Genomic DNA, 14150 nt, shown 5'->3' on the forward strand with positions numbered 1-14150 from the left:
AATCCAATTTTCACTTTACACGAGTAGCAGGTCTAAAACCATACACCTCACTTATTAAAAGACCAACTGAACCCCCACATGAGTAAGCAGGCGTCAAGGAAAACTCCCTCTTGGGAGGAAAACCTCAAGCAGACCAGAAACTCAGCGTGCGGCGGCCGTCTGCCTTGAATGGTTGGGTTAAGCAGAGGTGTCCAACCGTTTTCGTTTGAGGACCGTATACAGAAAAATGGATGGAAGCAAGGGCGACTTTAGAATTCTTTGACTTTAATTTATTAAACACGCTAAAATCAATGAAGCAAGTTGTTTATATTTTCAAATTAATATGATAAACTGCTCCACATAATCTTTCTGGTTAGGATGATACGGAAAATAGAAGAAGGGGAAGGAGATCATCTTCTACTCACATACAGTCTTTGGCAGAACTCCTGGCGCCTTTTGGTCGCTATGCAACCAAGTTGAACACACAACAGCATCTGCCAACTGTGGCTAGCAAGTTCCGCAGCAGCCAGCATACGAAAGTGGAAAGTAAACAATTAGCGTTTAGAAAGATACAATGGTCAAACAGACGATTCAGATATATGCTCGTATAAAACCCACCAAGAAAAATATCGCGGTAAGTTGACACGTAATCTAATTGAGCTCATTTAGCACACGAAACATGTTTTTCGATGTGCGTATGAATGCAAGTCTGAATTTAAATGTTCCTGCCGTACTGTGTAATAATATTCTCTCCCAATAAGTGCACACAAAGAATGCAGTTGCGTGAGCTGTCTAAATCGGATTCAACTCCTGCTATGACGTCCACCATATTGACACCTATTGCCGTATATATTATAAAGTTGTCAATGAACTTAACATGCACGTTTTTTCTTGTGGGAGGCTTAGCCAATGTAAAACAACGTAACCAATGGGAGGAGAGAGCCTCCATATAATACAACAAATTTCAAGGAACATCTCAACCTGGAATGATGCTTTTCCTGGACATCTAACAATTGCTTCTTGTTTCTTATGTAAGATAATATAGGCTATACCTGTTATTGGATAAATTAAGCTTACATTGGGTTGACATATAAACAAACTGTCACCTGACACGAGAAAAACAAACCTGGAAAAGACTCCCTAAAGTCCACTTTATTGTCCGAGCACAGCAACTGATGGAAGGAGTAATCAAATTACACAGATGGTTTCTGTGGCTGTTTAGCTTGCACGGACATTATTGAGCACAATCAAATGACCACATGCACATCATTGCGGTTTTTGGACATTCATTCAGACAGCAACAAAACAAGCGTGGCAGTAAAAAACAATCTAATCATTAAGGTTATATCCTTTTCTCTGCCTAACCCTTCGTGGACTTATAATTGCATTAGTGTCTAAAAGAGACATATGCCAGCGCATATGTCGAAGATCAAAAACAAAGGGTGGGAGTGTTCAACTTGACAAAGCTGACCTCACTTTAAATGCCATTCACTGCCTGAATTCATTCTGTTGGTTTAATGTTGGACAGTTTTTCTTGTATCCCCTGAGGCATGACTTTGGCCTTAGTAAGCACGTTTCTGCATTGCACTCGCTACAAAACACAACATAGCTTTTTCATTTCTATAGCTTTCTACATGATATGTGTCTTTAATTTCAGCTTGTCTTTTTCGGAATGGCAGACCCTGACCGCACCACCAGAAGCTAGATTTGCAGTATGCAAGTTGTCTGTTGTATTTTAGGATTTAGCATGGACGTCTTGTATTGACAATAATGTATGCATCACTGTATTTTCTATAACACTTGTCTTCATTAGGATTGTGGGTGAGCTAGCTGGAGCCTATGCCACCTGATTTTGAGCAAGAGCCAGTGTACATCCTGGTCTGGTCGCTTGCCAATTGCGGGACATATACTCTCATATGGACAATTTACAGTAGAGAATGCAATTAACCCCGCATACATGTTTTTGGAATGTGGGGCTGTACTATTTGGGCTGAAAATCGTGATCCCCCGGGAGTTCGACTGATTCTGCTGTTGTCTCTGGCTTCTTCAGGTGTACTCTGTCAACAATGAGCAGCAGACAAGTGCTGCGTTGGAGTTTGTGGTGCCCAAGGACATGGCTGATGGCTTTGTCAACAACAAAAGGGAGTGCTTCAGCTTCAGGTGCCTCTTTTACAGATGAATTTCTTTATGCAAAACGCTGAATACATTTCATCAACGGACTGATTTATCTACTATGGATAAACACATTCTCTCGAATACTGACACACGTGTAAATACTTTAGATTGTAAACTCAGTTGATTTTGACCATTTTTTTCTGATTTTACCTTTCTACCCCACTATAATATATTTGAAGTAGAATATGTTCGTGTACAAACATTCAGCTTGAATTAGAGAAGTTTCATAAAATGGCATTGTCCATTTAGAAGTTACAGTCGTTTCTATAAAATTACTCAATTTTCATGGCCTGCTAAATGATGGCAGAGCCACTACAATTTTCAGCTACTTGCGCCCACGCAACCAATAAATTCGATTTTATTCTGATTATGATTATTATTCTGATTCTGATTATGATTATGATTTTGGCTATTATTATTATTATTATTATTATTATTATTATTATTATTAGTAGTAGTAGTAGTAGTAGTAGTAGTAGTAGTAGTATTATTATTATTATGGCTATTATTATGGCTATTATTATTAAATATTTTTTGCTGCTAACAAAGTCCTTTCAGCCCATTAAGACAGGGAAAAGTCAATTTACGTGTGCATAATTTTTTTTAGGTTTGGTGCCACTCTGCTCCTAATTTTAAAAAACGAAGAAGAAAAAAAAAGCTAGAGCCCTGCTTTTGTCCTCTGCAAATTGAAAGCATGCTCTGTTGAGATGAGATTAGGCCATGGCCGTTGAGGAATGTTACAATTTGTCTTCAAAAAAAGTCACAGTATGTTAGGGTCACAAGTGTTTCAAGGCACACTCATTAAAATTTGTCCCAATATTTCTAGACCTCACTACTGGATTTCAAGACAATGAAACATTAATTCTTGCATCCATCCAATTTTTATATTACTTCACGGATGTGCTAGAGTTTAGTGTACACCGTGTCCATGAGCTACACTTTGGCTTGAAGTAAATAGCAGCAAGACAGTTGAAACTGCCAAAATAAAGAGTTGCAAAGTTAAAATTGTTGCTACCCAGGTTGCATATAAGGAATAATCCGTCTAGCAGCTCTGTCATTGCTGAACCAGAACATCTGGTGGTGAAAGCTGCAGCCTTATATACCCTCTGGGCAGGGCTCACGCCACGCTTCCAAGCCCTAAATTCACAGTTAGGGAGTCAGACAGTAGTGGACACGCAAACCACAAACTCTTATAATAGCTTGCGGAGGTTCCCTTATGCCTTTGTATAAATACAATTTCCACATTTAACAACCCTCTTGGGCGGATTCCACTCACATCCCTCTCATCTTTTTTTTGTGGGATAAAGAGGTTTGAAACTTCTTTAGAAAGCATCATGACTTCTTAATCTATTTTGGAAATTAAATACTAAACTGTTGTATGCACACGATTAACTCATTCACTGCCATTGACGGCTATAGACGTCAAAAATTCATTTATTTCTATTAGTTTAATTTTTTTTCCGCTTTTGCGAACAAGAGTATGAAAAACAGATATACAATTTGTGATTAATTGTTAGTTAACAAGTGAAGTCATGTGATTAATTACAATTAAAAATTGTAATCGCCTGAAGGGCCTAATTAAAAAAATAAATAAATAAAAATAAGGGGTGTTTAATTGTAATTAATTGCATGATAATTTTATATCTGTCATAAATGTACAATAAAAAAATCTAGGTTTTCATAAAAAAAATCAAATGAAATGAAATAAATGTTAAACTAATAGAAATAGTTCGCATGAATTTTTTTATGTCTATAGTCGTCAATGGCAGTGAATGAGTTAACAGTGTTGTGTGTGTGTGCCCAGTTTAGATTTAGATTTTGGCTTTTTTGTTGTAGTAGTAAGAAAAAAAGAAGAAAATGTGTCTGTTTCTTTTCTTTTTTTGTCCAGGTTCCAAAAAGTGTTTGATCAAGAAACCAAACAAGAAGAGTTATTTGAACACATCGCAAAACCAGTTGCAGACAGGTAGAGTGATCATTCATAACATTCCACTATTGCCTTGAACTTATACTTTTTAATATTTTAACTCATTACTGATCCAATTCAAAATTCTCCCACCTGTGGCCAGCAGAGCTCATGCAGGATTAAGTCCGGTCACATTAACTTCACCAAGTCCAGCAAACAGGAAATCAGCTCAACTGAGTGCAGTGCATTTAAGATGCAAATGAAGGGTGCCTGATTTTTGGTGTACTTGACATACTTAAACCACTAAGTGGACTCAGCTGGCGGGCAAGATGGAAAGTTCTGCCATTGTGAGTGTCAGAACTTTTACAAGCCACAGCACAGAGGGACACTATGAGTTGTTGCAGCTTCTGCGCTTTTGTTTAAAGCTGCATGCCATCATGAGACAAAGCTTGATACAATGGGAGCTTTGGAATTTTTTTTTTTTTACCCCTTCAGACTCGCATTTTTCTGCTGTTTTTTGTTTTTAATTGATTTTGACTCTTTTGTCTACATAAGGACAACATGGGATTTTTTTTTTGGGGGGGGGAGTTATCTCATGTTTTTATTTGTTATAGTGGACGCCAGGATAGTATGGCTGTACTGTGTTGTAAACTTACCAAGCTTATATGTAACATTTTTAACATGAACATTATGCAAATCAACTTGCGATTGTGATTGGTTAGCTAGCATCATCCAAATTATGCGTTTTATTGGTTTAGACAGACAAATATGTCATGTTCGCTGCAATCATCTATGGGTCTGAAGGGCTTAAAAAAAAGCTCAGTTGTTGTGTATTTATAATATAATAAAGGGTACTTTTTGCAACAAAAAAAAATACAAAATAGGTTGTCATTAGTGCAGTTTTGTTTCTCCTGTCAGCACTCTCTAATCCTAACAGTCACAATTCTCCACCAATCTTTATCTTTACAGGGATTATAGCAAAGTAGAAAAGTGTTTAAACTTAAAGGCTATCCAATTCAAGGTGCAACAGAGGTCAGCTGCCAGATGGTTACTGTAAAGTATCCTTTGCTTTCCAGTGTTCTTCTCAGTTAATGAAGTTATTGCCGTATTAATATTCCAGAATATCCAACCCAAATTGCTTCGAGTAACAGCATTAAATTTTTTCCGTCCCAAAAACCTCTCCACCCAAACTTCACTTTGGTCCAGCGGTTAGTTAGTTCCTGCTTTAATGCTTGCCAAATTTGCAACTTGCTCTCCAGCAGGGAAAACAGCCAGGAGAGGGAGTTTACATGGAATTTCCTGTGATTAAAGTTGGTTGTGTTGCAATGTAAAAAGGTGTTTCCTCCTCCCCTACAAACATTTGGCTCAATTTAGTCTCAACATCCCTTCATCAGTGTGACTGTAAGTGTGAGCGCTTGTTTGTCTACAGTATATGTGCCCTGGCAAGCAGTCCAGGGTGTATCCTGCTTTTGGGCCAGTCGGCTGGGATGGGTTTCACCCATGACCAAAGTGAGGATGTGACATACAAATTGGATGGATGTCAGGACAGATCCTTCTCTGTCTCTATTAGAGGCTATTACACAACTGTTCTTTATTTTAACAATTAAAAAGAAATTGATACGTGTGTTAGCAACATGTTGAAACTTCTTGGCTAATTTAGGTGACCAAGTCGGGGGTTAGATTATCTTCACCTGTCATACATTAAGCGGTAACCCTTATGGTAAACATCAAGGAAGTCATAACCAAACGATTGTATGTTATGTCAATTTAATCTAGGCTCTTTGTTGATACTGACACATCCAAGGACAAACTGACTCATTAACGGACTGTTCACGAAAGGCAATTTCCTTTTTGGAGACAATCACAGGAACAAACTTGTCGTTCAGAAGTCATAGCGCTAACAAAGCACTGTGGCTCCCTTCACATTGTAGTGGTGTGCGATACTGCAAATTTTGGTATTGATCCGATACCAAGTAAATACAGGGTATCGCTGATACCAATAGTTTTTGAAAATTATGGAATACGATTTTTTTTTAATTAAGGTAGCTGAATCATAGAGTTGCTTATTTACTATCAATTTTCAACCTTTAAGTGTTTTTGTGTTGTTTCCTTTTTAAACAAAGGACAATATTAGGGCAAAGTTGATTGATAAATAGAAAATACTTTATCAACGTTTTTCTTTCCTCCAGAAACATTGCAACCATAACAAAATATATTTTTTACATTCTTAAACAAAGCGCAAAAAGTCATCATAGGAAAATACATTTTAACAAATACTTTATCATATACTGCTCAGAAACTTCAAATACAAAAAAAAATCTGCCTTCATCACTTCTTTTTCAACCTAAATAAACAAGATGTTAAAGATTATCGTGCAACAACAAATATAAAACATAAAACAACATACCCCAAAAAATATTTTTCAAGTAGGCTACAATACTGTATGTGTTCATGCAATCTACTACAAAGATGAAATGCTAAGTCACGTGACGGCACACGATCGAAACACAAGAGGGGAGGAGGGAGAGCGGGAGCAAATCTGCCTGTGGCTACTGTGACATGACTGTTATCTGTTTGACCAAACAGCGGCAGAGCATAAAAGAGCCAAACGGAAACTAAACTACTAGATTGATATTATAGTGCCAGTATCGATCCGATATCAATGCTGACTTGGTATTGATAATATCAACATTTGGATCGATCCACCACTATCACATTGGCATGTCGCAATCAGGAGGTGCTCTTTGAAGTTGTTAGTAAATGAACAGGAGCAAGACTGAATGTCGAGTGCTGGGATCATAGATCAAAAAAAAATTCTAGCTCATATGTTTGCATGCAGTCAATTTTCAGGTTATGGTCAAAATTCCAGAATTGTTTGGGACAACCCGTTTACATGCTTGAGCAGACAGAGTTACTCCCATATATGTGGTTATTGTGCTAAATTAGAATACCCCATATGAAAGCACGACACATGGGAAAGGTCATTATGCCAATAGACGGCATTTTCGTTTGTAACTGTACGGTCAATTAAAGAATATTTGTCAGTATGTGAGTCGGTTTCCTCCTCGCTCCAAAAGTGTGGTTCTTTGCTGTGTCGTCATTGTTTGTCTCTGCTTAGGGTTATTGTTGGCTGCATGTAAACGTACTTATAAATGTTGACTTTGAAAGTAAACAAGTCAGTGTAGTTTTCTAACAGCTGATAGTTCATCCATTGGTGAGTAATACGCTTTATGGTAAATGATATTTCACTTGTACATCGCTTTTTCACCTACTAAGGCTCTCAAAGCCCATCTTAGGCCAACTATAGAATTCATTTAGTAATTTTACAGTTCAACTGTGGAAAAGTGGGATAAGACATTTGTGCTATATATCTACAGATTTGTAATATGGATGCCATTCACATGCCGCTTTCAATTTTTCGTTTCCCTCTATTGCACCTAAATACTATTGGTTTCCATTGCCACTATTCAGAGCCAAACCAAAATTTGGCAGTTGAGTGGGTTTTCTTTCACTCACATTTGAAGATATTTTTCCTTTACCGTCAGATGTCTGTCGCCATAACGTCTCTCCACTTTGAGCACATCCATATTTTCCTGGGGATTTATATTGTCACATCTAATTTACTCTGACTTTGATCTAGTTTGGCCTCCAGTAATAAATAAAAAATACATTACAATGAAATGATGTCATAGATATTTCAAATGACCCGAAATTAAGATTGCGTAATTAATCTATATGCCGATGACATCTTACTTTATTTAGAAAAGCCGGCTACTTCGCTAGGGGAAGTATTTAACTTAATAACTAAATTCTCACAGTTATCAGATTATTCTATTAACTGGACAAAATCAACACTTCTACCTATTACAGAAAATTCATGGAACCCTGCAAGCCAGGACCCACACTACTCATATCCTATAGGTAATTTAAAATACTTAGGCATAAAAATCTCACCTAAATTAACTGATTTAATTCATTTAAACTTTTCTCCACTTCTGGATAACATTTATAGTGACTTGGAGCGCTGGAATAATCTTCCTATTTCTCTAATAGGACGAATAGCCACCATTACAATGAAAGTTTTACCCAAAATAAACTATTTTTTCTCAATGATTCCATTTAAACCTACGGCTAAATGGTTCCAGTTGTTGGACTCAGCCGTTACAAAATTTTACTGGAATAAAAAAAAGCAAAGATTAGTCTATCTACTCTTCAGAAAAGTAAATCCAAAGGTGGTCTAGAGGCACCAAATTTTATGTACTACTATATAGCTAACCAGCTACAATATATCGTTCTATGGGCACAACCCAACAGAGACACTAACTGTTGGCTGGAACTAGAACAGAAGGATTGTAATAACCTCAGACTTCGAGATTTACTCTTTATTACAACATCAATTAAGCGACATAATTGTTTTAAAAACCCAATGATTTCCACCACCCTGACTGCCTGGTGGAAGGCACTAGAATTGACAAAAGCCCAAGTGGAGCCCTGTGGGCTTTTTCCCCTATGGCATAACCCCGACATTTTCGAATTAACAACCAATCGTTTTATTTAGGTGTGTGGGAGCAGAAAGGAATTACACATCTCCACCATCTCTTCTCAGATAATATGTTTATATCATATACATCCTTGCTCCAAAAATACAATATAAAAAACGGAATTTTTTTTACATTATCTACAAGTTAAAAATATGATAAAGAAAAAAATTCCAACACTTCGGGGTACGCTCCAACCGCCTGTTTTAGCTAAAGATATTAACAAGCTTTCTCCGACAACAACAAAAAAACTTTCAAAAATATATAAGTTACTTTTATATACTGATAAAATGTCTTTACCCATCTCGAAATGGGAGACAGACTTGTCCATAGCACCGGAATCTGACTTTTGGATTCAAGTTTGTGAAAACGTATTTAAAATGACAAAACACACAAATTTACAACTTATCCAATATAAAATTATTCATAGAACATACATTACTCAATATACTGTATGATGAAGAAAATGGGACTCTCAGACTCCGACATTTGTCTCCAATGTTTACAAAACACTACAGACACTTATGTTCATGCTTTATGGTCATGTACTCCGGTTATGTATTTCTGGACTAAAGTCTTAGAAAAACTTTCCGCTATTTTAGACTGTAGGATACCTTTATCTCCAAACTTGTGTTTGTTAGGTGACCTAACAACAACTGACTTACCACATAAACAATTTAAATCTACACTTGTAGCCCTTACTATCGCTAAAAAAACAATTCTTGTTAATTGGAAAAATAAACAAACTCTGAATATCGACCAATGGTCTAACCTCCTCATAAATCACATTTTAATGGAAAAAATATCTGCCTCAAATAAAAACCAAATATCAAAATTTATAAAAACATGGTCTACGTATATAGAATTTTTTAACCTAATTCTGGTTACTTAATTCTGTCTGTTAGCGAGAGCCACTATATCGTGATAACTTATAACTTGTTTCTGCATCTGTGTGTGTGTGTGTGTGTATATATATATATATATATATATATATATATATGTATATATATTTAAAAAAATAAAAAAATAATAAAAAAAACTTTTTTTTATTTTTTATTTTTTTTTAAAAAGGAGAGCAATGATGATGTCAAATCGAATGAACAATACTGAGCTCTCCTTAGAAAAAAAAAAAGATTGCGTAGGGATTGTACAGGTAGATACTTTTGAAAGCAGCAGTAACTAATTTGCTACCTCTGCCAAGCAAAAAACATTTTATTTATTTTAGTTAGTATGAGTACACTATAATTGTTATAATTTTGAATAACAATAATAATAAATAAATAAATAATAAATATATTTTAGGATTTATATATATATTGCTAATTGCCTTTTGATGTGTGACAAAATTTGTACAAGAACTGCGCATAACTGTAAACATTGCCGCCAGACACTAGCAACACAGCAAATTAGGATCTGTTCTCAATTGCCTTATAAATAAAGTTTAAACAAATAAAAAAGATCAATAAAAATACCCAGGCTGGTTCTCCAATATTTATACTACTAGAACTCATGGGATCGACCTGCATTTACAAGACATTACCTATTCTAGGGATTGACTAATAATTGGCCTGACCGATTATCGCTGTCGATATTGGGCTTTTTTATTGGCCTTTTTGATAAATCTGACAGCTGATTAAATCTAAAACTATTTTAACATCCGTGGAACTACTTATTTAAATTTTCAGTTAACTTTATAAGCGATACTGCTAACCCTGGGAACCTTCTGAACCTTTTGTTTTTGTTCAATATTAAAACAAAGAAATGCGACATTTTAAGATTTCAGGTATTTTTAGATTTTGGAAAAAGAAAATACTGTAGAAAACTATAGAGGTATGGTATTTACTTGTTTAAGTTTTCATTTAACTTTTTAAGACGCATTGATAACCTTGGGAGCTCCCCGAACATTTTATTAGAAATTTAAAAGGATGTCTATTGTCTAAGATTTAAAACATAAAAAATTAATTATTTTTTTTAAACTACATTTTGAAATGTCTGGAAAATTGTTTAATAAACACGCTTTAAGACATTACAACAAAGTCAAGATTGTCATTTGCATTTAAAAAGAATGTACGCCAATATTCCCCCCAAAATATCAATTATCAGCCCCTTTGACTACTAATAATCGGCATTGGTATTGGCCCTGAAAAAAATCATATCGATCTATCTCTAACCTATTCTTCTGCTGATGCTAGCATTTTCAGTGTTAACTTGTATAACTTTTGTCTGCTCAGTGTACTGGCTGGCTACAACGGCACCATCTTTGCCTATGGTCAAACAGGCAGTGGGAAGACATTCACCATTACAGGAGGGGCAGAGCGCTATAGTGACCGTGGCATTATTCCCCGCACACTTTCATACCTCTATGAGCGCTTTGTTCAGGTACGAACAACAACATTTCGGTCATCACCCTCTCTTCCGTGTTGGCTCCAATTTTGTCTTATCTTTTCTTTCACATCAGATGTCTTTTTTTTTTTACCGCATTCATAAATCAAGAACACATACTGTACATCCACTTTAATGTTCCAATCACAACAAAGCTGAACAAAAAGTTGTGTATTATAGAACAGAGCTCAGTGTAGATCAGTTATAACACCTTGCCCATTTTTTAAATGGTCTTCTTCAGACTTTCAGGGAATAATGTTGTATGTGAAAGGGAGAACATGATTCATTTCAAAAGATGTCAGACCCAAGATGTTGAGAGGTAGCCGAGGTCAAAGGTCAGGTCGGTATCTATTTTTCAGTGCTCTTTAAAATGATTTCCTTTACTGCTACTAATTGCTTCACAGCACTGTCTACTGTGGCAGTTTAAAAAAAAGAGTCAATAACATATTTTTCAGTTGAATTCATTCGATCAGCTTTTAATATATGCATTCTGCCCCACAGGACAGCAGCACAATGTTTAGTACCCACATATCGTACCTGGAGATTTACAACGAAGTGGGTTATGACCTCCTGGATTCCAGACATGAAGCATCTCAATTGGAGGACCTACCGTCAGTATGCTTTTCTGAACTATTTTTGATTATAGATATAAGGTTAGATTTTGCAATTAAACTCTTTTGGCTATGGCCTGATCTGTCTGCTTCTGCCTCTTCAATGCACTAAAAAGAGAATTGTTGAACCAATTTAAGATTACAAATTAAATTGTTGATCAATTTAATAAAATTGCTTAAACTGGTATATATTAAGTTTAATTAATTAGGAGTTCATTAAACTCAATATATTCACTTTGGATTCACTTTGGATTAACAATTCAATTGTGTGCTACCAATTGAAGCAATGTTATTAAGTTCTTCAACAATTACATTTTTAATCTTAATTTGGTTCAATAATTCTCTTTTTGGAGTGCATATAAAAACCATAAGGGACTCTGTCATAGAAAAAATTGAATGACAAAAGGTTAAGTTTTGTGCCCAAATAAGTTGTTTGGGAGTTTTTAATCCTGTGGAAAGTTAGAAATATAAACCAAACAGTGTACGAGCACACAGCAACGATCATGTTTGGCAGGTCTCTTTTAACACTGAAAAGACCAATCACCAATCATTCCATTATTGTCTCAAACGTGTGAGTGTAACTGAGCCTTATTCCTCCACTGCCATTTTACTGGCTGGAATCTATTGTGTGGTGAATCCGGAGACTGTAGTATTTGCCAGGCCAATACGGACTGCCAACAGGAATAACACTACTTAATAGCAATGAGTGTGGTCAAATTGGTGACAGATTTGGCACTGAAGGGAAGAAAAAGGGTTATGTGACGAAATATTTTTCATAGCTTGTTACTGGCATTCTTTATAGTCTAGGGGAATTATTATTTTTTGTCTTCAGCCATTTTTTTCTTCTGTCCTTTTTTTTGTTGCTTTACTCTCCACCTCTGCCAGTCTTTCATCCGTCCCATTTGAATCGAGGTTTGTCTATCTTTGATCTTCTTCTGTCACAGGCATCACTAAAGTAGATATTAGACTTCCAGGCACAACCTCTCGGTCCATCAATTTGGTGTTTGTTCTGTATTTTCGGGTAGCATTTGAGGCAACGTCTCTATTTTGCAGATGATTCTCCTGAAGGTTTAGATACCCACAAATCATAGTCTTCCGGAAATAGACGATGCCCGACGTTAACCATGCTGTGGCTACACTTGCTGATTCAAGGAGAAGCTGTGGCACTGTTGGTCTGCCTTTCTCTTCCACTTCCCATGTCTCATGACATCAGTGCACTCTCTTAGCATTCTGCTATCACAGGACGGACAAAATGTCTCTAAAAATATGCTGCATTTTAAATTGAATCTTTATTGTTTTAATATTTTGGAAGAATTTTGATAGGGATATTTGGAAAATGAATGGCAGTGCAAAACCACTTTAACATGAAATACTCCTGTGTGAAATTTCCCAAATTGCCTCCAGGTGTTACGGTATTTACATGGTGTTTGTGTTTAATTTTAGTGCCATTTGATATACAGTATCAATCCAGAAGTTATGTTTTTCTCTACCCTTAATGAATTGAATGAAATGATGCAGCTAGTCTATAATCTTTCCATCTTATCTACTATGCATGTGTTACTATATACAACATACTGTATTTGCAACAATTATACTGTGAGTGACAGCTGTTAATAACTAATTTTTGGGTGCGTAATCCAAAATTGATCTCAGTTTTTCTCTATCATGTCATGTTTTGGAATGATAGGATCGCCATTTTCTAAAAATTTATGAAGAAATTGTGTGTTTACGTATGCAAATAAAACACCAAGGTAGATTGTTTACAAGCTTTGAAAACTAAAAATAACAATAATAAAAGTAGAATTTACAATAGTATGTCCACGGGTACAAGGGTCCACGGGTACAAGGTTAAGACAAAAGCCATCACAAATCTTCTTAATTGCTACTATGCTAGCTTTCTGTTTGCGGATATTGATAGTACTGAAATTCAAGTCTGACTGCACAAACAGGTTGCTATCTGCAGTAGCTGTAGATTAGCCCAATCATAATTAATCAGCTCTTCTTACTACAGTCTTACTACAGCTAATCAGTGGAATTTTGCTTATTTGGTAGGTAAACTGTGGGATTGAAACTTCACTTGCTGGAAAGAAAACGGACTGCAATTTTGGAATCAGCATGCCATTTGTAGTTTTAATCCGCATAAAAATCGAACTCATTATTGTTATCATTATTATTTTTTCCGAAAGTGTTCCCCAGTGTCATTGTTATTGCCAAGATCACATTTAACAATGGTTTTCAGAGTGTTTGGATTTAGATTTTAGTTTGACCAAGGCAAAGAATGCGGATTACTTTTCCAAATTAGTGTAATCCTAAATATTTTTACTCTTGCATTGTTTGGGCCAAGGGTCACCAACCCTTGAGGTACTGGAAGGCCTACTTCATATGGAGTCATGTAGAGAGCAATTTATTGTGATATACTCTTCCTCAATAATTATCATTTGTACTTTTGTATGTGTCATCTACATGAGTTACTCAAGCAATATATAAAATATGTAGGCCGGTGCCGCTCACAGTCAAGGGTTGATGGTTAATCTAGATTTGGGCCTTCCCAAGTGGACTTTC

At 35.9% G+C, this 14150-nt stretch overlaps 1 protein-coding gene across 1 annotated transcript in view; it reads left to right on the forward strand.

Annotated features, from left to right (window-relative positions):
• Window positions 1–479: 479 nt before the first annotated feature.
• The window catches only part of kif6 (kinesin family member 6), a 60920-nt gene continuing 47249 nt past the window's right edge, over window positions 480–14150 (forward strand). The window contains exons 1-5 of the mRNA XM_077583575.1: window positions 480–613; window positions 2030–2139; window positions 4043–4117; window positions 10827–10974; window positions 11479–11588. Coding sequence (XP_077439701.1) covers window positions 554–613; window positions 2030–2139; window positions 4043–4117; window positions 10827–10974; window positions 11479–11588 — 503 coding nt within the window. The 5' untranslated portion in view covers window positions 480–553. The remainder of the gene's footprint in view (window positions 614–2029; window positions 2140–4042; window positions 4118–10826; window positions 10975–11478; window positions 11589–14150) is intronic.

Source organism: Vanacampus margaritifer, chromosome 1 (assembly GCF_051991255.1).
Source record: "Vanacampus margaritifer isolate UIUO_Vmar chromosome 1, RoL_Vmar_1.0, whole genome shotgun sequence".
Lineage (NCBI taxonomy): Eukaryota > Metazoa > Chordata > Actinopteri > Syngnathiformes > Syngnathidae > Vanacampus > Vanacampus margaritifer.